Source organism: Rhinolophus ferrumequinum, chromosome 7, assembly GCF_004115265.2.
Source record: "Rhinolophus ferrumequinum isolate MPI-CBG mRhiFer1 chromosome 7, mRhiFer1_v1.p, whole genome shotgun sequence".
NCBI classification, from domain to species: domain Eukaryota; kingdom Metazoa; phylum Chordata; class Mammalia; order Chiroptera; family Rhinolophidae; genus Rhinolophus; species Rhinolophus ferrumequinum.
Genome location: NC_046290.1, coordinates 48173742 through 48200782, shown reverse-complemented (window position 1 = coordinate 48200782; position 27041 = coordinate 48173742). Strand labels below are relative to the sequence as shown.

At 32.1% G+C, this 27041-nt stretch overlaps 1 protein-coding gene across 4 annotated transcripts in view; it reads right to left on the bottom strand.

Annotated features, from left to right (window-relative positions):
- The window catches only part of POLK (DNA polymerase kappa), a 66678-nt gene that overhangs the window by 12739 nt on the left and 26898 nt on the right, over positions 1 to 27041 (bottom strand). For all 4 annotated transcript variants that reach the window (XM_033110045.1, XM_033110049.1, XM_033110046.1 and 1 more), the window contains 8 exons: positions 24988 to 25156; positions 20254 to 20373; positions 13990 to 14142; positions 10668 to 10799; positions 7856 to 8009; positions 4203 to 4442; positions 2920 to 3044; positions 1629 to 1795 (listed from right to left, as the gene is read on the bottom strand). In XM_033110045.1, the coding sequence (XP_032965936.1) occupies positions 1629 to 1795; positions 2920 to 3044; positions 4203 to 4442; positions 7856 to 8009; positions 10668 to 10799; positions 13990 to 14142; positions 20254 to 20373; positions 24988 to 25119 (1223 nt within the window). In that variant the 5' untranslated portion in view covers positions 25120 to 25156. The remainder of the gene's footprint in view (positions 1 to 1628; positions 1796 to 2919; positions 3045 to 4202; positions 4443 to 7855; positions 8010 to 10667; positions 10800 to 13989; positions 14143 to 20253; positions 20374 to 24987; positions 25157 to 27041) is intronic.

Below are 27041 nucleotides of genomic sequence, written 5' to 3'. Positions count from 1 at the left end.
CTTAAGTATCTTAGTGGAGGGAGACAAATAAATATAGAAGTAAGTATGGAATGTGTTTGAAGGGGAAAAGTACTACAGATTTAAAAATAATGCAGCGTAGAGGAATAGAGAATGTGAACAGAAGGGAAGGCAGGTTTGCTGTATATTATTATTGTAAATTACCTATGACTTTTCCTTAGCATAACCATTACTTGCATCTCTAAGTACCTCAGATTAACATGTGCTATAATTTATCAAGAACTATATTGTTTTCAAGCACTATGGAATAAAGAAGATAATTTTTGGATTAAAGAAGAAAGTTTCATTTCTTATTATCTTCAAAATACTAGATTATTTATTGTACTGTGATGTCTTTTTCTTATCTTTCATTATATCCACCCCAAATCAAAGTCAGTTAACTGTGGACTCAAAAGAATGAGGAACACGGAGAGATGAGAAAAGCAATCTCGAAGATGTAGCCGGTTTAACTGGTTAATCGAACTTATTTTGTATGCCTCCTCAATAATCCTCCTGTCCCCCTTTATTTAAATGTAAGAATATAAGGGAGTTATTTTGAGGGCAGGCTGACAGGATGATGACAAAACTGTAAAAACAAAACAATGCTCAGTGTTTATTCCCTTTTTTTTTTTGCCCTTCTTTTCATCCCCTATCCCCCACCAAAGTGTGCCCTTTTAGCTCTAGGATACTTCCTTGTAAATCTAAATAAAAGAGTGGCAGGGAAGAAAACACAGGGCCTCTCTTACCTTTTTCTTCCTTCTTCTCCTAGATCTATGCATGGCTGGCCCGCGCAGGTCTCTGCCTCTGGGTGACTGCTGCCCATCCCTAATCTTACCCCCACTGCCATTTTCTTTTCCTTCACTTGGCCTTACTTTCCTCATTTGTTTATTTGGTAACTAACTTTCCATCTTCCACACTAATTTGTAAACTCCATGAAGGCAGGACTGTCTTGTTTACTGCTTTATAATATCAGAAGTATGAACTGCTAAGAACTGTTATGTGTTTTGAAAATACATTTTTTAATTTCAGCGATATGTTACTAAAAATTAAAAATTAGTTTAAAATAACATGAATTATGAACAAATAAATATCAAAATATTGTAAACTCCATGAAGGCAGGACTGCTTGTTTACTTGTTTACTGCTATTGTATTATGTTATTACCTAGAACAGTACCCAACACAAAGGAAGTTGGCAGTGAATGAATGAATCATTTACAAATCTGGAAAAGAAATACAGTTTGTTCATGAAGGCTTTCAAAGAATCATTAAATCTCCTTGCTTAAAGGGTAAATTCTGGAATATGAGCCATCTTTCTTTCCTCCACAGTCTGACTACCAGTATTCTTATGTTCTGAATAAAGAACAAGGCAGGTACAAAAAAGACAGTACCCACCATTCCTCTTGTTCATCTACGCAATTGCTGTAGCCAACGACCTAGGAATGATTCTTTATTCCTCTTTTCCTTTTCTCCCACATCCAATCTTTCGACTCTAATTCAAAAATTATATTCTGAATTGAACTAGCCTAAAATAATTTTAAACATGTTATCCTTATAGCCTTCACCTCAATGGTTAAAACTGTTATTTCAGCAAATGATAAAGAAAAAGCAGAATGACTACACATAGAGGTACCTTGCCAGGTGTGTTGAACCTAGACCCAAGGAAATATGAAGGAAATAATGCCAAGATGTTTCAGAGAAAAGCAGAGAAAGTAATGCCCTCTGTTGGTAGATTTCTGTACAAGTAGTAATTCCAAGGGCCTTTAACATTTTCTCTGTAACTTTTCCGATTCCAGAAACCTAGAAAAGAATCAATATTTATTATTAATATATTTTCAAATTAAGGTGAGAACTGATATTATAATCTCACTATACCTTTTATAGTCAATAAAAGGCATCAATACTGTGACCACTTCATAAGTTATGCAAGAAAACTGCTTTCATTACTTTTTGGCACATTTCCTAAACTAGTGTTCCACGGAAAATTAAAATTCTAAATTTAATAAAATTTTAAAAAGTATTAAAAAAGAATTCTGTGGTCAAACAAACTTTGGGAATGATGGGATAAACTAACTTAAATTGAACTTTTTACTGCAAGACTTAGGAATCTTTAATATACTAGTCTCTTTGTGACCCATCAAGGATGGTAAGTTCCAAAGTTATCTGACCCCAGAACATTTTTTAATGGAACACCTATTCATATCATAAAAAACGTATTGGAAAACACTGCTTTATAGCTACACCTTACATACACTATTCAGTAATCATTATACATTATATATTTTGATACAGCCTTTCTTCTGAGCATTGAAAAATGCTTCATTTCAATTCACTCATATACATTATGTTGAGTAAAAAGCAAGCCCTAGAACACCAAATAGTGTATAGTACAATTATTGTTAAAAAGAAGTGTGTGTGTGTGTATGCAGAAAAATCTAGATGCTTTAAAAAAAATAATAAAACATACCATCCTTTCTATAACACCTAAGAAATCATTTTACTGTTTTAAAGATGGTAAAGTATTTTGATTAATTTTTTTGTCAAAAACAATTAAAATTTGAAATCTCTTTGAAGTATCATACCTATTAATCTGGTAGCAATCTGTATTGTAGAACTAAGGTAGTATATTAAGTTACACCTGAAAGGACTCATACAAGTATTCTTTTTATTTCTCTTCTCTTTGACAGGGGTACACTTAAAAGTCTGTCATATGTTACTTTCTTAAAACTTTTCAGCAAACCTCACTTTTAGGGTTTAATAGAAAGATTTCTTCAAGTCTAAATTCAATCATTTATTATAGTTCTTGCTTGTTACCTATTATTTTAAAACTTTTCAGCGAAGAATGATTACTAATATTCTAAATAGCATCTCTTCAGAACTCAGAGTATATATATTTAGATGATAAATTTTATATAAAATCTTACCTTTCTAATGGGTAAGTCCTTGATGAAATCCATCACAGCCTGTCTGTTGGGGAGAATTTGGTATTGTCCATTTGGTTTATTCTTATCACTGCATACTTTTGCTAACATTGTATTTGGGGCAATGCCTTAAAAAAAAAAATTTGATGACTCAAAGAAGTTAATGTGTATGATTTTTAAATGTGGGAAAATAAAATAGAAAAAAAAATAATGTTAATTGCAAAAAATCTGAAATAATGCAGAATGCTTTAAAAATAACGTGATTATTATCAATCTGCCCAGGGCTAGCTATGGTTTTAGAAAAAGGAATTGTATTAGTTATTTTGGCAGTAGAAATGAGGACTATTTAAATCTCCATGGTATTTTTAAGTCCAAGAGTAATTTCCAAGTTTAAGTGATATTGTTAGTTTACTTACTATCTTTAGTAGAAATATAGGGCTATCTTATAGAAAAGATCCAGAATATAAGTTAGGATGCATGTTTATTCTTTTGTATAGATTATCCACATAAAGAAAAAAAAATCAAAGATTCTGGTTTGTAGCATATTTAAAACAAAATAATGAAATGCGTGCATCCTTTTTATATTAGACTAAATTAAATTACTACTTTTAAGGAAGGTATTTTACAATTTCTAGGAGTCTTAATGATTAAGATAAATTAAAATAGGAATATTCTAATATAATCATTAAATATTTCATTTCAATTTTTACACACATCTTCCTAAAATTTATTGTTTATTCTTACGCTTTGATATAGAAAGAAAGACTAACCTCATCATAATATGACTTTTATAAGATTAATGGAGTCCTCGTGATGAATGTCAGTTTCTAGGCTAAGACACAGTGTTATCATCCTCATGGGTTACTGACATATGTAAAGCTCTTTCCCCCTTCACCGAATGGTTCTAGATTGTTATGTTGCTAGTTGGTGTTTCTGTCTACTACCTTGTGGCCATCTGGGGTCTCTCCTGCGCTGTAATCTTGGACAGGGAAGACTACTAAAGTATTATGTCCAAAACCAATTAAGATATATTTTGTGCTTAAAAAAGGAAAGTTACATGAGATTTATGATAGCTTTTCCTCTGGGCTCATAGGGTTTTTGGCTTAATTCCAACTCACCTGTAGGTCCTAGGCATTCTAACTAGGTAAAGTTGTTAGAAGTTGAATCAAAAAATGGATAAGTAAAATGTTACTCTATATTTCATAATGAGAAAGCTACTGTTTTATACTTGAATTAACCAGTGTGAAAATTATGATTATTGTAGCCATTAATATCCTGTTAAGTACCTGCACTGGCCGTCAGTGTTGTTTTTTGCTCGATTCTGAAACGAATTTCCTTTACCACTTCTTCAGCTGATGTTCCAAAAACAACTGAGTTTTGGAGTATTTGAGGATTATTTTGTTCTTCAGTGTTTACTTGGAAAGTATTTCCAGGAGGCTGCAAATCAGGAGGACTATCTTCAAAAAGTAGTGGAGACATGGATCGTTCACACTCACTCGCTTTATTAATTTCTTTTCCTGGTTTATCTAAATTATAAACAGGAACTGTAATTCATCTTCATTTTAAGAAGTACATACTTCATAAGTTAGGTTTCCCTACATTCTCTCCAAAGACAAAACAAATCTAGTTTAGTCTTGTTTTTAAGAACCAAGGTCAGCAATATTATCATTTATATTTTGTAACTGTTTAAAAAAGAAAACACTGATCCTAAGTTTTTCTTAAAAATATTACCCATTTCCAGAGTATATATTTTTAAAGGAAATATCTTAAGTAAAACTCACTAATTTTTGGACCTAAATTAATTGAAACCCAGAATTGCGTTTAGATTCACATTTTTTTCTTAAAAAAATGAAAGGTTTTTTTTTTTTTCCTTTACTATCTCTGGGGGAAAAAAAGAACCTTCTTAAATTAGAATGTAGGAATGAGGGAAAAAGGCATTAAGCAATCTAGAATAAGTGCCTGAAAAGTACATTTTATTTTTCGAGGAGAAAAAAACTTAAATTTTCTTCATTCGTGGAAGAAACTTTTCAGATGTTAAAGTAATCAGAATTTTTTCTTTCATATGCTGATTTTAATTTTGAGTTGCTTGTTTATTAAGTATCACATTTAATATTTGAAATAAATTAGTTGTGGAAGTTATACTTTTTAAAATACACAAATTCCTAAGATCTGATCAGATTAACCATGCTTCAAGGTTAAGGGAAAGAAGCCTTTATTATTATCAGTAGGCTGTAAACTAATATTATTATTAAAAAGTAGAGTAAAAATATCACTCTGGTTATTACCTCATTTTTTTTGCATTTTTCATAAATGGACTACAAAATACACTTAAATCTATACTGATACTAAAAATGTCCTCATGAAAAAAATCCATTAAAAACTTTACTTTCTGAACTTAATGGAGGAGAAATGCAGTTTAAATGTATTTATAACAAGATTAAAAACAGAGCTTTCTGATCCCATTTTATAATTTGATTACATATAAATGTTTTCCAAACTGAGGTAAATGCAGAAGCAAAAATTAAACTTCTGGTTTTAAGATACATATGAATGCATAATACTTTAAAAATAAACTTGGTCTTTTAGGAAAATTTTCTAAAGAAAATATAAACAATACGACGAACACCTGATCAGATTCAAATTTTAAAGTATACAATATGAGTTAAGTTATAGACAGATGCTTTCCAAATGTGAATTTCCAGGCCAACTACAAAATGAGCCTTATTTTCAAACTTACATTAGCTGTTATTTACATGCTTTAATTCCTTTCATTTTCTATGTTCTGGTTTTAAAATGCAAAGCAATTCAGAGGGGATTAAGACTGGCACAGCTGAAATAGTATTTACCTAGACCCGCTTTTCCCCATCTGAATGTTTGGAAGTCAAAGTAAAGAGAGCTGCAGAAAAACTGCATACCAAGTAAGTTAGATATCTGTCATGTTCACAAGCCCCTTCTGCACATTTCCTTACGCCATGTTTGTGTTCTCCATGGCTCTATCCCCCTACCACCAAGTGAGACGCTCTAACAGGAGAATACTACTGTGGGAAGCATGCACGCCGCCTTCAGCTCCATTGTTAGAGCTGTTGCCAAATGGCATAATTACCTTTTCAGTCTATCTACTTCTCTGTGAGGCCTGCATGTGCAACTAAATGCTGAAGTGGTTTCTTATTGCTTTCTGAAAGAACTATTTTTATAATCCCCATAACTGAGGAGATCAGAGTATAAAACTAAGGTTTCCTAAAATCGGAAACAATAGGATGAAAGCACCCTTTTGGATGGCAAGTGCTAAAAAGTGTACAGTATTTCCATTTCACACATTCCTTGGCACTCACCATTCAGATTTACATAGCAGAATAAATGTAAAATAATAATTATTATTTTATTTGTATATAGACACAGTGGTTAGTAATACTTTTCCAAAGACTGCACTTTTCAGAAAAGGGGCAAACAGCAGAAAAATGTCTTGGACTTTAGAGGGAGATGTATCAATCACCCACCACAGCTCCAACTCACTGCTGACAGCTTCCCACGGCATAATGTGAAAGCAGATAAGCCTGACAGTCCAACCCACAGGGATTTATACAGGACAAAAAAAAAAAAGTTGAACTATTTAAATTGCTTAAGAATATGAAATGCATGAAGAGGAAAGTAAATAAATATATTAAAAGCAATAGATATTAAAAATTCACATTCTCACAGTGAGTTTGGACATACAGTAAATGAAAAGAACATTAGTGGAGAATGAAAACATTTACTTTTAATGTAATTTTTTAAAACATATCGTGAAAGTAATTGTTATAGGAGGCCCTCAGGGAATGCTTTGGCATAACCATTTAATGTCACCCCTCTCTTGAAAAGTAAGGAACTAACAAAATGAGATTTTAAGCAAAGACATCAGGCTTTGTGTGCCACCTTCCCAAACAATAAAGTTACACTAAGGAAAGAAAACCTTTTACTCCAAGCGTCTGTGTCCAGAAATTATGCTTGTTTATTGTTTAGTGTTTCTATTAAAGAGACCAACCCCATTTAGCTGTAAAGAAGGGAATGAAGTTGTGATTTGATGTCCACATTAAACATGCTCCAAAGATTTGAGATCCAAACAAGGTGAGAGAATTTTATGCCATTGAGAATCCACCATTTTTGCTTCAGGGAAAGTTACACATGGGTTTCCCCACCACTGCCTGTGCCCTCAGAAGAAATGAGTTGTGCACACGAAATGTGGCTGTGGGTTGTGAGCAAACCTTCTGTTTCTACCTTTTCATCCAGGTGAACTTTGCTCAGGGGTCTGGATCAGCTCAGAGACTTGAAATGATCATACCTTAGACAGAGGGTTGAAAGCAGTACGCATGCATAATATTTGCATATTTCTTGACATAGTTTTGGATAGGTACTAAAGGGACCATTTGAAAAAACACTAGGGTCATGAAACTTCTGTTTCATCTCATATACAAGAATCAAAAGTAAAGTTTAAGGCAAAGAAGGGAGTTGGAGATTTATTAAAATTTGGGAAATGAAAAAAAAAACCCACCCACCTAAAGTTTTGATATGTTTAAAGCAAATTTTTAAAAAATCTATTTTCTATTAATAACTACAACAAAAGGCCATCTTAAACAGATAACCTCAGATTCAATGTGTTCCAACCCTTTGTTAGTTAGATCTTAGGAAAAGAACTGCAATGAAATCACTTTTTTTCAGGGACTCTGCACATTCTTCAAGTTCAGAGATTTCATAATCTCATTTGGTTTAAAAGTGACTTTCCACACATTTAACTCAGAAAACCCACTGGTATATTTTAAGTTCCTGATTTTTCGTTTTAGAAAATAATTTTTCATAATAAAGGTATAGCTAGTTCTACCACCTGTGTATGCTAATAAGTTAACTGGGTTAATTCAAAGGGATTTTTGTTTGTTTTTTCAGTTTGTTCTAATAAATTGCTTACCATTTTCTAGAGAGTTCCCTGTTTTGATGAAATACTTTCTTTTGTCCTCAGGCCAATTTTGTCTTTCCTGTAAGTGCTTTGTTATATTCAAGTAGGCTTCATCAAGACTCATGGCCATAAAATTGGGATCATAATCAGCAAGTATTTCCTTAACCTTCAAAAGGAACAAAATGGTTTAAATTTTGCTGCCGTAGCATAACCTGTCACATACAGCTAATAAGAAACATTTAATACTCTTACTTTGCAACTACAGTAACAATCCTGCAATCAATAGCTCATGGATTTAGGGAATAAATAATTTACTACCAGGACAAATTTGTCCAAATTCTCTTTTGTATTAAAATAGATCATGAAGGCAGAAGATCACACACCGGTAATAGCTTTATTTGATACAATCTCTATTTAGCCACCTATATCTAGATATAGTAAGTGATTCAAATAAACATCAGATATCATCATTCTGGTAGTCACAGTAAAAAACGGTTAAGCAATGCAATTTTAAGTAGCTGACCAAAAGTAGAAGTGGGAACAATAGGATCCTGTTTCTCCTCACCTTTTATGATGGTTTTTGTACATTTTTAAAAGGAATAATCTTACATAAAGGTACTATGTTGTTTTAGAAAGTCGTTCTATTTCAAATAATTGTAATATACACATAAAACTCCACTCAATACACACATTAATGCATGTACCCACCCATTCAGGAGAACAAAGCTCAAATTTCAGGATTTAAAATGGAAAAGATGACACAATCTGTAGTGTCTGTGACAATATTAAATGATGGAAATAGTCTGGAGTTGCATCTTGGGATAAAAGAAACACATAAAGAAATCAGAATCTCTGTATGATTCTAGAAATACCTTTTATATTAGTTTTTTTTTACATGAAACTGACTTTTTTAAACCAGTGAAGTATTAACTGAAATTAGAGGAAATGGTTGCCAAAGGAATATGTATGTTAGAAAAACATACTTACTAAATGATGTTATGGTTCCTTCTAGTATTTAAAAGCTGTCTGCTGTATCATGAGAAAATCACTTTTGATGATTTATAAAAAGAAAGCTTTTTAGCTTAATATAATTATGAACAGCTGAGTCGAAGGTAATTTTAGAAAATGGTGACATAAAACTTGGCCAAGCTTTGCTAAGGGAGTACCTTAATTAGCTTTGTTCTTGTAGAAGAAACCGCTTTTATAATGTACTCAAATAGAATCTTTCTAGTGAAAATGAAACTCTGGAAAGACTGTAGTTGGCAGCCAGCTAAGATTATTCTAAATGAGAAGTACTCCCTAGAGACATTGAGTACTCACTAACTTCCTTTACATAGGATACTGCTTTAAGAACGAGAATAGACATGTTCCAGTAAAAATCCAGAACTTACTTAGGCTTCGAGCACAGTTAAAGCTATCCCCTTCCTTTGGATAAAACAAAAATGGCTTTTCCTTAAGCTTTTAAATCAAGCCATAAATATTAAGGTTTTTATAGTTAGTGAATTTGTGCTGCAGTTTATTTATACATTAAACACCCATTAGTTATCTAGCTAGATCCTGCTCAAATCTGAAGAAAGAGTTCTCCAACTTATGTAAATAATTAGACTAAAAACTAAAACCAATGTAGTTCTCATTGTCATACTGTCCTAAGTTTTACTGAATTAAAAGTAGGACTCAAAATAATTCTTTCTTACAAAGTCTTTTAAGGATTTTTCAAACTTATGAAAACCCAGTAATATTTAAGGTCAGCATTTTATGTCTTTCTAATTAGGAATACAGTAGAACGGACAAGCAGTAACCAGACATGAGTGCGCTACCCTCTCCCCCTCACCTTTCTAGAGGTAGGCACAAAAGCACTCGCTTCCACAGACTATTTTTGTAAAAGTTGAAAATAAAAATTTTTTTAATTGTGGATGAAGTATCACTTTAATTTTTTTTGGGGGGGGTTCATTTCTAGGGATAATGAGGTGGGATACAAATAAGAGGAGTGAATCTAACGACCATTAGTGTAAGTACATGGTAGGAAGTGCTAGGCCATAGTTTGTCAAGCATTTCAATTCAGACAGTAGTCTTTAACACACTGCATTTTACCGCAGTAGTCTAAAAGTGTTTGATGTAGCACTCTAAAATTTTAATGTATTTCTTAAGTTCCAGCACTGGTATGACAGTCCAGTTATTATCAAAAAATAAATAAGTAAAAGGACAAAATGGCAGTTTTTTGTATGTGACAGCTTAGGCAATTTTATTGAATAACTGAATCTTTATACTTCAGAGATCCTTTTCAAAGCCATAGATTATTCCCTTTTTCCCTGGATTATCAGTCTCTTAGACATTAAATGCTCATAAGCATCTTTACTAAATTGTGGAACAAGGAAAGCAGCTAATCAAAATAATTGAATTTTATTATGGTTTAAAAACACTGATAAAAAATATTTCAGAAAAGAGGTTGAAATTAATGACTTGAGCAGATTCTGTAAATTATAAATATCAGGTGAGTCTAGTATATTGCACATTAAGAAAAAAAATAACTAAAAGTTAATTTAGGTTATAAATAATGCAATTCAAAGTTTTCTGGGGAGATAAGAGTTTCCTAAACAGATGAAAAAATACATGAAAAAGCAGAGAATTGGGAAATAGAAGGGTGTATTCTGGATACAATAAACAGCTCAGTATTCAACATATAAGCTTAAGAAGTGGTAGGAGGTAAGACTAAAGGGATAAGCTAAGGCCAAATTCTGATGTGTGAAGGCATTTGGAGTTGATTTTCTTGGTGACAGGAAATCCGTGAAAGGCTATATAAGTAGGGGTGAGACATCAGACTTACCTCTCTACTCACAGCTCGGTATTTGTCAAAGTTTGGTGGCACTATAATAAGTTGTGGGCAGAGTCTTTTAGCAATAAATCCTGGCATGGCTGCACGAACTCCAAACCTCCTTGCATGATAATTTGAAGTACTCTGAAAGAAATGGACCACATGGGAAAAATATACAAAACTAAATGAAGATATTGATCGATGCATTCAAAAGAAACACATTACTGATGTGCATTTCCAAAACAAGGACATTTATAAGTCACTGTCTCAAATCAAGCTTTGACTTTATCCCATCATAGTATTACAATATCATGACCCTCTCTCTTGGCTGTCCCCATACTTATAATGTGACACCAGGGAATAAGCAAGCCTGTACTAATAAAAATGTTCTCTTACATTTCCAGTCACTAAACTTCATTGTTTTTAAGGCATACCCATAATACTATACATCAAAGTTTGGATAATAGTGGGTGATGTTACATGAAAGTAAGAATTTAGTAATAGTATAGTTATAAAGTAATATTATAGTACAAATCGTATAGATGTTACATGAAAGTAATAGTATAGAAAATAATAGTATAGTAATAGTAATATATATACCACAGTAATAGTATGGTATAATAGTATAGATTTAGAATTTACTGTATTTGAGATTTTGGAAATTTTTCATATATATAACAAAAACCAAGGCCCAATATATGGTCAGCCAAATTACATCTCCAAAATGAAGTAATAAAAGCTTATAAGAACTTTAAAAATTAAGTTTTATTTTTTAAGTCTTCCCTATCTTTTTTAGTGAAAACATTTTAATCAGGAGATGGAACTGAAAAACTGAGAAGGAAAAGGAGAACATTACTTATTAATCCCTGTTGATGATAACCTGGCAACAGTCTATGTCAACAGGTAGACCATAGTACCACATAAAAATTTTTTTATCACAAATGAAATCTTTGGAATCTAAAGTGAAAAGTCAAAGAAATGCAAAACAGAATCTACCAAATGGAGTAATTATTTCACAATAAGATTATCAATTTGCCACTAATGGTTTTTAAATGGCATTTTAAAAATATTCACAGTACTCAAAACTATGCTAATCCGTGGTCAATATTCCAGAACAGAACATGCAGATAGCACTAGAAAGACAAATCAATGCTTTAAATATAAATAAGTCTAATGAACTTGATATAAAAGCTAGATCTATAATAGAATAAAAACAAAATTTTAGATAGGACTTCCTTTAACTTTTAGGTTGTGGTAGATGGAAAATCATAGCCACAATATTTTGTGGTTCCTCCTATCAAATCGTGGGTTCTAGTTCCTCATGACAAGTGACTTGCATTATGAAGTGTGCTTTGACCAAAAGTATATGAGGGAGTGACATTATGTGAGTCATGAAGCCTAGGCATTATGAAGTCTGCACTCTCTGCCTTTGCATTTTTGGGATCCGGCAACCATGTAAAGATCTCGGGTTAGGTTACTAAATGATGCAACATGAGAGGGGAAAGTTGAATGGCTAGAAGCCATTCCAGACTTCTCTTTCAGTCGAAGTGCCAGGCATTGTTAGTGAAGCCATTTTGGATCCTCCAGCCCTAGCTAAATAGCCCTAGCCAAACCCAGGTAGAGATTAGCTATCCCCATTGTAATCTGCTCAAATTACAGAATCATGAGCAAATAAACTGTTGTCCACTAAGTACTGAAGCGTTCATTATGCAGCAATAAATAACTGCTACAGGGTCTAAGTTCTAACTGTGAGTGCTAAGTTAAACATTCAAGGATCCATCAAATTCATTAAAAAAAGAATTCTAACTGTAACACTGGAATAATCACACATGTATCATCACCACCACTACTCTGTAGATAGATTTTTATGAGTTTAACAGGACAAAAACAATTATGCTTCAAATCTTATTAGAAGGGAAATCTACTAGGTTCAGCATACAAGGGGGGGTAATCTTTGTTTAAATATAACAAGAATCATTTTGAATTTGGAAACAATAACCAATTTTTAAGAGGATAAAAATTATAGGAAAGAAAATATTTTGTGGATTTAGCAGTGAATTCAGCTTTAACATGACTACAGCATGTGTGTATATATATATATATATATATATATATATACACACACACATATACACACACATATATAATTTGATAATATATAAATAATGGTGTTACATATTCTTAGTGCAATTATATTTTTTTCAAATATGAGTTGATGATTTATAAACTTTAGCTGGAAATGTAAGAGAACATTTTTATTAGTACATTTATAAATCATCAACTCATATTTGAAAAAAATATAATTATAGGAAAGGGAAATGTTCTTTCAATAAACACTGTTTTTTGGAACCAGGCAATTTTATTGAATAACTGAATATTCAATCAATTTTATTGAATAACTGACTGTTAGTTGCCTGCATACTCATGAGGGCAGAGATAATGAACAGATTATAGTTTTATAATAAAATAATAACTTAGTAGGAATTAGGTTTATAGCTATCTATGGCATTGGAAGGAGTTAGGGAATAGGGAAGAATTTCCCTTGTTTCTCTTGGTTGATTTGTTTGTTTGTTTTTTTAATAGCAAAACCCAACTATTCCAGTTGCTACTTTTAATTCCCAACATGTTTTTAGCTACATATGGCTATCCTGGTGATCCTTGCCTTCTATGGTTAAGGTGGAATAAGGAAGAGTAACATAATCAGAAAAGCAAAGGTTCCAAGTCATGGGGAAAACTACTTAATTACAATACTATATTAATGAAATATGTGACTTGAGAATGGGTTAGCAAACCTTTCCTGCAAAGGTCCAGATAGTACTTACTCAGTCTTTGTAGATCTTATGTTCTCTGTGGTACTTACTCAACTATGCTCTTTTAGTGCAACAATAATAATAAATGAATGGGTGTAACTGTGTTTTAGTAAAATTTTATTTATAAAAAAGGGGGCAGGCTGGATTTGGATCTCAGGCCATTGTTTGTAAAACCTGTGCTTTAGAATAACTTTTTTTTTTCTTCTTCAATTCTCTTTAACCAGAATAGTTAAGAAAAACATAATTTGCAACAAAAAGATACAGTGCCACTCTACCATTTGCCAGGTTTGTAACTTTAGGGAAGTTATTAAATATCTCTCTGAGTTTGTTTTCCTATCTGTTAAATGGAAATAAAACTTGTACCTCAAGTAATGTTGAAAAGATTTAGTAATTGAACACATAAAGCAACCAGAAAAATACTCAGTATACTGATGGAATTCAATAAAGTCTTCCCCCTTCATAAACCAGTAAGGCTTACTGGAATATGTTATGAAATTTCCTTTTCATCTTTGATCTTTACATACCAACATACTTGATGATCCTACAGCAATGGGTTTATCCTTCAATTCCGGATTGTCTCTCATTTCTACAGCTGCATAGAAAGCATCCATGTCAATGTGCACTATGGTATTATTCAGATCCCGGCTCTGTTCTAATTCCATTGCAAATCTGTCAACCTAAGATTAAAAAAGTTAACATACTTTTGACAACATATTGTAACACTACTAATTCTAACATTAATCTTACTTTAGTAGGTATCTATCGGATTCTGTCCCTCCATCCATCCATCCATCTGCCCACCCACCCATTAATGTATATTTATTTGTTGTTTATTAAGACTGGTCATTGCTTTTATTTTCACAAACATAGGCAGTCTGTTCTCAAATATCATTCCCTACCAATTCTTACATTTCTCAATACCCACAAGCACATAACAGGTACTTAAGTATTTACTGAATGAATAAATGATTCCAACTGCTTATATCAAATGATTCCACTGCTTTATAAATTTGGAGAACAATTTACTGTAACTAAAAGCTTCTGTTTAGGTAAAATAAACAACTACTCCTATCTGACTCAAGATATCAATGTCTTAAAATAGCAAAAAAGGAAATGAACAACAAAAAATTATACTTCTTTGGTATATGATGTTTATGTTAAATAGAACTATACAACTGGACATACCAAATCATAAGGTAAACATTCCTTCTGTAGAATTGCTTTTATAAGGCTAAAATTTGATAACTGTTAGTCTATAAAAATCAAAATTGAAAATTTAAGTTGCAATTTATTCTTTCATGAAATTTCAATATATATGTCAAATATAACAGTAAAGAATCTTAATCTTTAAATAATTTTTTATTTATTTAAAAAGAGATAGATAAGAAAGAGAAATGAGAGGTGGGAAAAATACGCAAAATAGGGCAATAAGAAAAGCATGTATATAGCAGACAAACTCATTCCCAGGTTCCTTTTTTGTGGCCTCAACTATAGAGGCTGAAAAAGCTAAATATTTTCTCAGTTTCCCTCCAGCTGGGGGTAGTTGTGTGACCTTTTTGATCTATGTAACATAAAAACCAGTAAAATCGTGACGAGCAGAAAGCTACTGAGTGAGATGGAATACATAAAGAACATGGAGGAATGCCTGGCATATGGCACAAGTTCAATAAGCGCAAACTATTTCTAAAAGGATCAATGGATAGTTGCTTAAGAAAGCAATCAAAAACTGAGGGAAAAACAGACAGAAATAAACAAGTGCGGTGATCTCTGGAATAAAAGCAATGTCCATCATGTGGAGATCCCCATAGCAGGTTTCCTCAAAGGTGAAGTTACAAGGGTATAATTTAGCTTTTTCCACTCATTGGACTTCAACCTTGCTTCTATTCTGAAGAAGTTTTTTTCATGGCATTCCATCTTAGCATTACAGTGACACTAGCTGCCCACTAGGTGCAGGTTAAGACGGTAACTTCTCTTTTGGAAACAATTACACTTAGTCATATTTGTCTCCAGCAGCCACAGTAAGACTTTTTAGAGGGTCTGCTCCTGTTTAGGGTGCAACTCACTGAATGACCTGCAGGGCTCTGTGCCTTCTTCAAGCTGTTCCTCTGTCTAGAATGCCCTTCCTAGTTCTGTCACAAAGCCTTCAGATATCTCTCTGAAACTTAACTGGATCTCTGTCTTCCACACCAAAGAATTTAACATTCCTTTGTTTTTCTGTTCTTACTACATTACACTTATTGCATTAAATACTAAATTTTCAGTTTAGTACCTAAGAAGAGACCTTATCTTAGATAAGGAAGAGAAAAAACTTATCTGCCATTAAATTCTTTCCCCGAGACAGAGGTGAAAAGGAATAAAACTGATACTGATATTCATTTATTCATGGTTAAGAAAGTAGTATTTGTAGACAAAGTTTGGAGAAGGCTGATCTCATGCAGTGAGACACCACACCTATAAATGGAACTTTTCAACATTACTCCCATTTATCACACAGATTTAAAACAACTATTTCTTCCAGTTCAATTTTAAACTAGAGAATAACATCCTGACATAAAAAAGATGTAAGCAAATCATGGAAACTGTTAAAAACAAGAGTTTAAAAACTACTCTATATTAATCCAGAAAATATGCCTAAGATATGAGAATAAGAGAGCGACATCTGAAATATCTTAACCTAGAATCAACGGAAAAGAACAAGATAATGCATATAATAGAAAGCAAGCCAAATGGGAAAAATTCCTAGACTCATACGTTAAAGCTATGGCAGTTTCTTCAGCAATCTATTGACTGTTCTGTGCTTACTGAAACTGTACACTTGCCAAAAGGAAACCTCCCCATTGAATGACTCATACATTCCATTTTCCTTTACTATCTCTCATTAGTCACCTTTGTCTGAACTCTCAACATCTGCCAAATGCCCACTACTACTGCGTTTTTCGAGTGTCTTCTACCGAGATCCTCATTCATGTTTTCCTTTCTTCCATTTTTCCTTCCAAGTGACTTTCAAGTTCTAATCTGGGTCTCTAATATACTTGTGTATGTTATCTCTTTTGCTACAGTTCAGAACTGGTAATGTCACAATAGTTAAGAATAATGGTTCCTGTTTGGGTCTCAGCTCTGCCACTAATTAGTTACATGGTAGTGTAACTATCTTCCCATCCTCACTTTCCTTATTTGTAAAGTGGAACTAAAACAACCTCAAAAGGTTGAAAGAATTAAAAGCGATACCCATGTAGTGCATTTATCCAGGAATATGGTAAGACTTTAATGATATTACCTATAATTTTAAAAGTAGAAGTTATATTTACTGAGTATATTATATGACACATGCATAAGTGCTTCTTATGTTAACTCATTTTTAGTAGACAAATTAATTCTGAGATAATGATTATTGTTCCCATTTTACAGATGAGGAAAATAAAGCTCAGTAAGACTAAGTAATGCGCCCTAAGTCATACAGCTGATGAATGTTAGAACTAGATCTGGAAACCAAGTTACGTACTCCAAAGTCTGTGCTCTTTCCATTATTTTATGATGCTTCCCTAAAATAGATTTTTAAAAGTCTTTATCATTGAAATAAACTCAAACCAAACTCTAATGGCATATTTTATATCCATATTATGTTTTATTTACTTTTTTTAAATCTTCTTTTTCAATTACATCTAGGAGACTATTTCAGAAATATTGTCTTTTATTCTCTTAATTAGTATTACCCTAAATATTGTTGAGTAAATTCGAGTTCATAAAAACAATTGTTAAAATGGTCAAAATACACTGATTTGCTGTGTAGTTGCCATTTAATATAACATAAGTGTTTGTCTATTCAGTTTATGAATCCATGTTATAATGTGTTCGGGCACCTACAAAAATGTGCCTTTCAGAGTGTAATGAGGATGGGATGGAGTAAGGAATAACACTTAGAGTGGTTCTGAAGGCATTTCCCATGAAAACCTCTCTGTTCTCGCAGACCTCTCTGTTCTTCCAGACTCCTTAGGACTTCCTTAATCCCCTCCCATTTATACAACTTCTTTAAAGGAAGTTCAACAAACAAAACAATTTAACAATCAACATAAAACACATTTCCTGCCATTCCCTTTGCAAAAGATGCCAGAGAACCTCCCATGAAATAGTCAACTAAAATTGTAACAAAATCTAAATTCTAGTACATAATGTAAGGTATTTTCTGTTCCTCCAGATTATTAGCATATTTAAGGATATGAGCTTTAAAAATAGTATGAATAAAGGAAAGTTGTTATATTGCACCACTTACTTGTATTGTATCTTTAAAATTTAAAGATAGCTGTAGATTATATTAACAGATCAATAAAACTTACCAAAAATAATGTAAATGCCTTAAGAATTAATATCAATTTAAAAACAATCTTATTGTGGACAGAGTGGAATTTTTTAACTTAATGAAATGATGCTTAAATTTATTTGGAGAATACATGAGAAAAAAAAAATTAAAGAAGAGTACTGAGGGAGGGTATTACTAGCATTCCATAATTAAAATTGCATGATACTGATACAGGAAAAAATTCAATTGATTAGGAGAGTCCAGAAATGAATCCAAGTACAATGAGAGTTCAGTATATGAAAGTGCCTCTTCAATTCAGTATAGAAAGGACTTGTGATTCAATAATTGGTATTGGGACAAGTGAATCATCATTTAGGAAAAATATCATTTCGGGAAAATATAATACTCACCATTTAAGAAAACAATACTTCACACCTTACATCAAAACAAATTCCAAATAAAGATTTGAGTATAACAAAATCTATAAAAATACTAAAAGAACACATAGGCTTGTTTGTGAAAAATAACCTCTATATATGCACAATACTAAAATCAAGAAAAAATAATTTTTTAAATGTAGTTGGACTTGTTTAAATAAACATTTAAAACTGTGTAGGGTAAAGGAGGTCAAATAAATGGTGATGGAAGGAGAATTGACTCTGGGTAGTGAACACACAATGCAATATATAGATGATGTATTATAGAAATGTACACTTGAAACCTATGTAATTTTACTAACCATTGTCACCCTAATAAATTTAATTAAAAAGGGAAAAAAGATTGTTGGGAAACAAACCAACAAAATAACAAATAAATAAAACTGTTGAGGAAAAAAACTGCAAAAGTAAAAGACAACATACTGGAAAAATATTTACAGCAAATGGCATAGGAAACAATCCTTAAAATATGATAAGATACAAACTCCTCTAGAATGTAGACAAAGGATATTGCTTTGCACTGCAAGTTGAACCCCCAAATCCATTCTCTCTTCCTTCCATAGTAATAGATTTTAATATATTTTACAGCTTCTCCTGCAGTTAGGTGTGACCATGAAACCTCAATTCCTGACAAAAGAATGTGAGCTGAAAAGTAACGTATGCAACTTCTTTTTCACCTGTTTAACAGCAAATTAATTGTCTTTGATTTTTTCCCTCATTCTTTTTTCCTTACCAGGGGCTAGAACACGGATTGGGGGTAATCCAGTTTTGTCAATCCCAGTAAGGATAACACTATGAGATGATGGAACAACACGATGCAGAATCTGGGTCTCTAAGACATTGTGGTGGTCAAAACCAGCTAACCAGCTGGGACTACTTACCTATTATGTGAGAAAGAAATTATCTTAATTGAACCATTATATTTGGGGTCTCTTGTGCCAGTTACTTAGCCTATATCCCAACAAACAGAATAAAAGAGGAAATCCCCACACACAAAAAAATATTAATGAGTAAGTGTGAAAAGACAATCTTTCTCTATCATAATCAAAGGAGGGCAAATGTAAACCACCATGAAATATTTGGACACTGTATCAGCAAAAACTAAAAGACTGACAAAATTGATAGAATTTAGTTGTAAACATGTATGGGAGGAAACCAGCATTCTTATGTTGAAAATGTAAAATGGTACAACCTTTGGTGAAAATAACAAGATGAGAGGGCAAAGATATATAAATGGTTATCACAAAGTTGTACATAAAATGAAAAACTGGCACGAAGGTGGAGTAAGGTAAATAAATTATGGTGCCTCCATACATAATGAATTAAAAATGATGATTCGACATACATATCATCTTTTGTCACGATAGCAGACAATTTAACACAAGAGAGAAAAATTAGCTTTTGCTCTGGGAAAGCATGTATCAAAACAAAATTACACATTGTAGTTTGGAAAAGAAAACATAAAATTTATGATCTCAACTCTATCATGAGAAGAATTTTGTAGCTTATCAGATTAATATTATAATTTTATCGTTATGTTGTAGCCTAAAGTACTTTGTTAAATTGAATCAGATTTTGATAGATGATAAAACTATCTTTAAAATTAAACTTGTTTAATTAAACTTGTTAAGGAACATAAGCTTTGGGTTAAATCCTAGCTCTGCCAACTGCTTGTCGTATGAAGTTAGGCAAGTTTCTTAACCTAATTAAGGCTCCATTTACTCTTCTGTATAACGAGGGTGACAATGTCTAAGGGCATATTTGTTTTGCACATATTACGTTTTTTTTATTAGTTTCAGGCGTACAAAAAATGTAATAGACATTTACACTCCTTACAAAGTGATAACCCCCTCCCCCAATCTACTACCCCTCCGACACCATATATAGCTGCTAAAATTCCATTGACTCTATTCCTTATGTTAAATTTTTATGCTTTACCATATAACAAACATTTACATTTCATTTCGTTTTCAGTTATAACATGACCACCATGAATTTTAACTCTCATTTACTATCCTACCAGCTTCCATTTTATTTAGCAATTGAATCAATACCTGTAATTGTGCTTTCCTGAGCTGCTGACTGGTAATTTGAGCTTTTTGTTGCATCATATTTTCAATTCGTTGGTTCACTTGCTTTTCTTTCTTGAGCTCATTTTCATAAAATCTGGACCCCTATGCGTAGGAAAATAAAACAAAATGTGAGAAAAATGTCTGAAGAATAGGATCATAGTAACATAACCTTCTAGAATCAGAATAATTGAATTAAAAACTTAGCTTTACTACTTATAGCTGGGTGACCCTTAAATTAATCTATGTCTCAGTTTCCTTATCTGTAAAATGAATTCATAGGATTGTTGTGAGGCAGTACTTAGTACAGTACAAACTCTGAGACGAGTACATAGCTGCGCTCAGAAAATAACATTGTGTCTTAGGCAGAATCCTCCAGGCATATCCAAGGCCTTGGTTAGATGGGTCATCAATTATCTCTTTCACTTTTACTTTAAAGGTATTTTTTAAATTTAATGGTAGTTGTTAAAGAAAACGTAAAAAATAATTTTTAGAAAATTACCCGTCATCCCATAATCAAACATTTATCCATTCATCAGGTTGATAGACATTTGGATTATTTTTACTCTTTGGCTATTTTGAGAAATGCTGCAAAGAACATTTGTGTACACCAACACTGTGTGAGAGTTCTAATTTCTTTACGTCCTGGCCAATATTTTTTATTGTCTGTCTTATTTATAATACCCATTCCAGGCTACAATAGTGTCAATGGCATCTCATTGTTGTTTTAATTTGCATTTCCCCAGTGACTAAAGATGTTAAACATCTTTTCATGTGATTATGTGCCATTCTTTAGTGAAATGTCTACTTAAGTCTTTTGCCCATCTTTGAATTGGGTTGTCTTCTAAGGAGTTGTAAGAATTCTTTGTATATTCTAGATGTAAGTCCTTTAACAGTTGTGTGTTTTGCAAATATTTTACTCTAGTATGTTGCTTATCTTTTTTATACTTTTAATGGTGTCTTTTGAAGTGCAAACATTTTGATATTTGATGAAATCTAATATGTCAACTTTTTCTTCTTTTGACTACGGTTTTGGTATTTTATCTAAGAAATGTTTGCCTAACCAAAGGTCCAAAGAGTTTCTCCTATCTTCTAAAAGGTTCATTGCTTTAGTTCTTACATTTAAGTATATTTTGAGTTAATTTTTGTGTATGGTGTGAGGTGAGTGTCTAAGTTCATCTTTTTTACATGTGGATATCCAATTGTCCCAGCATCATTTGCTGAACAGACTATCCTTTTGCCTTGGTACTTTTGTCAAAAATCAATAAATGATAAAATTTATTCTGGACTCTTAATTCTGCTCATTGCTCTATAAGTCTAGCGTTATGACAGTAGCACATTGTCTTGATAACCGTAGCTTTATAGTAAGTTTTGAAATAAGAAAGTCAAACACCTCCACATTTGTTCCTTTTCAAAACTGTTTTGGCTATTTTAGATATTTTGCATTTCCATATAAATTTTAGGACCTGCTTGTCAATTTCTGCTTGTCAGTGCAAAAAAGCCCCTGGAATTTTGATGAGTGATTATGTTGAATCTATACATCAGTCTGGGGAGAATTGCCTTCTTAATGATATTGAGTCGTCTCATCTTTGAACATGGACTACCTCTCCATATTTTAGAGCTTTAATTTCCTTCAGTATCTTTTGTTGTAATGTCCAGGATACAAGTGATACACAACTTTTGAAATTCCGTAGAATTTTCTATATATAAGATCATGCTATCAGCAAAGAGATAGCTTTGGTCCTTCCTTTCCTCTCTAGATGACTTATTTCTTTTAATTGCCTGCTAGAATTTTCAGAACTATGTTGAATAGAAGAGGTGAGGTTGGACATCCTTATCTTGTTCCTGATTTTAGGGGGAAAGTGTTTAGTCTTCTACCACAAAGTATGATGACAGCTATAGGTTTTTATACATATCCTTTATTATGTTGTAGAAGTTCCCTTCTATTTCAAGAGTTTTTAGCATGAATGGATGTAGGATTTTGTTAAATATGCTTTTACTCCTCTACGGAGTTGACCATGTATTTTCTGTCCTTTTTTCTATGAATATGATGTATTACATTAATTGATTTTTGGATGCTCAACCAACCTTGCATTCCTAGGATAAATCCTACTTGGTTATGGTACATAATTTTTTTAATATATCGTTGGATTCAGTTTGCTAACATTTTGTGGAGGACTTTTACATTTATAATGACCTGTAATCTGCTCATCTGGCTTTGGTATCAAGGGGATATTGGCCTAATAGAGTAAGTTGGGAAGTAGGGATAGATGAAACAACATTTGCAAAAACACTGGTAACTGTTGATGCTGGGGTGATAATAACATTACTTTACTATTCTCTCTATTTTAGTGCATATTTAAAATTTTCTGATAAAAGTTTGTCAAAGGTGAATTGCATTGCTATGGATCAGCAAAAATTAGAAAATTCAATTTAAAAAACATATTTATGATAACCCTGCCAATAAACACTAGAGGAATGTATGTTATATAGAATATATAAATATTTTAATATATATTGATATATAAGGTATATATTTTATGATTGCAATATATATCAATCACATGATAAAAATCAATTATATGATGTATGTATGTATATTATTCTGTGATTTATATATATCATATAACATTTATACGGAAGACCTAAGATTCAAGAATACCCAAAATACTCTTGAAAAAGAACAGAGAACAAAAAAAGAACTTGTTCTGGACGATATCAGGATCTATTATAAAGTATTTTAATTAAAATCATGTTAGATATGTACAAGAACAGACAAATAATCCATTGCAGGAGAGTGTGCTACAGATCAGTAGGAAAAGGATGGATTATTTAATAAATAGTACTGGGAAACCGAGAAGGGTGAGGGATGATCTGATAGGGACATCTAGGATAACTTAAACATTCTATTTATTAACGTGAAAACCAGTTTATAGGTTTTATTCTCTTCTTTCCAAAAAAATTTTATGATGAAAATTTCAAAGAAGTCTCAAACAGAAAAATAGATTAGTACAATAAACACATATAAAAGAATTATCACTGAGATTTAACAACTGTTAACATTTTGCCATATTTCCTTCATTGATTTTTTTGTAAGTGAACTGTTTTAAAATAAATTACAGATAAAATGACATTTAGCTATTCCATATAGTATTTCAGTATACATCTTTAAAAACAAGGCCATTTTCCACATATGAGTAAACATAGTATTTCATAACTAATAAAATTAACAGTAATTCCCTAATATTATCTAATGCCCTTTCCATATTCAAATTCCCCTAAATGTTCCAAATGTATTTATTTGTTCAAACCAGGATCCAATCAGGGTTCATATGTTATAATTGCTTAGTTCATCTCTTAATTCTTTTACTTTTAAAATTGGATCTATGTTTTGTATACTTAAAAAATTATTTTCCCCTCAATGTTTTATTTTGGAATTTCCAAGTCTTCGAAAGTTGAAAGAAAGATGCAATGAACACCTATGTGTCCTCATCTAGATACAGCAATTGTTAATATCCTGCTACATTTGATTTCTTCCTTAAGTCTTATGCACCCACAGGTGCACACACACACACACATAAACTTTCTTTCTCATTTTTGACTAAATCATTTGAAAGTAAACTGCTGTGAGTATCAGCATGCATTACCAAAGAATGAAGATATTCTCTTAAATTTTACACCTTTCTGCATGGATATTTCATAATACATGAATGAAACCAAAAAAATGGTAGGGAAAAAAGAAACATTAAAGAATTCTTTTATGACCTTGGAGAAAGCCATATGTAGTTGACTAATTCAAGTACATAAAAAAAAAAAGAAGCAAACAAAAGACTTCTGCATGGGTGAAATTACCGTAAGCAAAGTGAAAAGATAAACAATAATCCAATGGAAAATTATTCAAAGGGTAAAAAGAGATAGTAAACAAGGAAATACAAATGGCTTTTAAACATATAAAAAGATGCATAATCTCACTTCTCATAAGAGAAATACAAATTAATGCTACACTACATTATTATAGATTGGCAAATCCAAAAGTTTAGTAACACACTGTGTTGGCACAGTTGTTTCCTGGTAATACATTCTCACATACTGGCAATGGAAATGTAAATTGATACAAACAAATGGAGGGCAACTGAGCAATTCAGAAAAATTGCACATGCATATATCCATTTGTGCTATTTGCATTTGGTGGAACAGTTCCACTTGTGGAAATTTCTTCTATAATTATACTTGTACATATGTCAAGTTATGAAGAACAAGGTTGTTCACTGTAGTACTTTTTGTAAAAACAAAAGACTAGAAATATATCCATCAATAAAGAGTCGGACTGGTTTACTATATTATATCCACACATGTAGTATAAAAAAGAATGAAGATCTTTAATTACTTATACAGAAAGACCTCCAAGTTATATTAATTGAAACAAAAATAAAAAATACAACAACTATAGTATTCTCCTACTGGGACTAAAAAAAAGGTAAAAAAATACATGTATATTATTTTATTTTATATGCATATCATGTACATGTGAAGTAAAAAACTGGATAGCAAGAGCAACAGAATAGAAAGGAGATTATTCCATATCCATACGTAGCTTAACAATATTATATATTAATATATTAAAAATTAAAACGGGTGTTTAAAACTTACCAATTTTCAGTTAAACGGAAAATCAAAAACTTACGAAGTTAAAGACAGTGAAAGAAACAAAGAACATACCTTTGTGGCTTCCATTATAATTTTATTTATTTTCTCTTTATCTAATCCTTCCATCCCAGCTTTATTATCATTAAGTCCCATCCTAAGCAGAAGATCATCTTTGTAATTGTTCTTCTCCTCTGTGCTATCCATGGTGTAGACTTAGCGTTAAAATGGATTTTTTTATTACCTGAAAAAGCATACATAATAAAAACTGATTTTCAAAATGTTCATGGGGGAGCTGAGAGGTGAATGCTTAAAAGTTAAACGGTTACAGAAATCAGCAAAACAAAAAAATGATGGTTAAGAATTTTTAGCTATTGATAAATTATTATTTTTATTTAAAAATTACTATCCCAAGATTATTGTACTCTGGGAGAGAAGAAAGGAATTAACATTTCCTGAAAGCTCTGTGCCAGCCACTATGCTTGGTGCTTTACACTTAAACCTATCACAGCAGCCCCAGAAGGTAAATATTATTATCTGCAATATAAAGAGAAAAGAAACCTTTTCTTTTAGAGTCTTAGAAAATGTGTACCAACACAAATTTGCTAATAAGTGATGACATCTGTGTTGAAACCCAGGCCTGAGTTCAAAGTTTGTGTTCTTCCCATAATATACTCTATAGGAAATAAATAACAAAACAACGTGCACTCTACTAAACATGTTAAGTTCAACAGCACGTATTACCTACTGTATGCAGAGCTCCATTCTTAAAGCAGTGAAAAAATACAGACAAAATAATAATCTATTCACTTTCAGGAAATTATTACATTTTACAATGTTATGTCACTTCTAAGGTTACAAAAAATCATTTCAAATAATAATAATTCTTTAATATTTTTAGATAGTTCTTTAAAATTTACCTTCACATACATTAGCTTTTTAAAATATTTATAATAACCATGCAAAAGTAGATTTGGTTATTCCCATGTTAGGACGAAAGAAATTTCGGGATTTCAGGAAGGTCAAATGAATTGTCCAGCATTACTCTGCTAATAAGTGAAAGAACTGGGGTTTAAATCCAAGTCTTCTTACGCCAAGTCTAATGAGCTACTACTGGAGGCATCACAGCTGTCTCCATTTGGGGTTCACTTATAAATAAATGGCCAGGTGAACAGCTACCATGAATCTACAACAGTATGACAGTGATTTCTTATTTGCATGATTTAGAGCTCATTTACTCTACTAGAGAAACTTATTTTTTTCTAGCTAACATCCTCACCATACATAGTTACAATTTTTTTTTCTTGTAATGAGAACTTTTAAGATCTACTCTCCTAGCAACTTACAAGTATACAGTACAGTATTGTTAACTATAGTCACCATGCTGTACATGACATCCCCATAACTTAATTCATTTTATAACTGGAACTTTGTACCTTTTGACCACCTTTACCCATTTTGCTCCCTGTCCCCAGCAACCACCAATCTATCTGTTCTCTGTATCTATGAATTCAGTTTTGGTTTTTTTTTTTCAAGATTCCACATATAAGTGAGATCATGTAGTATTTGTCTTTCTTTGTCTGACTTAGTTCACTTAGCATAATGCCCTCAAGAGGACCTTTTTTAATGCTGCTTCCATTTTGGGTAACCAACAAAGAATGAAATATCACAGGCAATTTGAATACTGTGATTATTAGTGATAGTTTCATTAGGAAAACATAGTGTACATCACAGTAGCTCTCAAACTTTGCTGCACACTAGATTCACCTGGAAAGATTCTAAAACTCTTGATGCCCAGGTTGCATCCTGTACCAAATAAATCTGAAGTTCTGGGACTAGGAACCAAATACCAGTATTTTTAAGAGATGCCGAGGTTAATTCCAGTGTGCCCCAAAGTATAGAAACCACTGCTGGTGATGTTTCTCAGTGCCCAAAGGAATATAGATTGGTTTTATGTTTTTATCATTTGAATTTTTTCTCTTCAACTATTACATATAGTCTAACATTATCCAATTATTTTGCCTTATGCTTTAGTAATCCAATTATTAACACGTCATTTACTAGTAAAACAGGTGACGGTAATTCATTCATAATTTCCCCAAACTAACACTACTTAAGAGTGAAGCAGC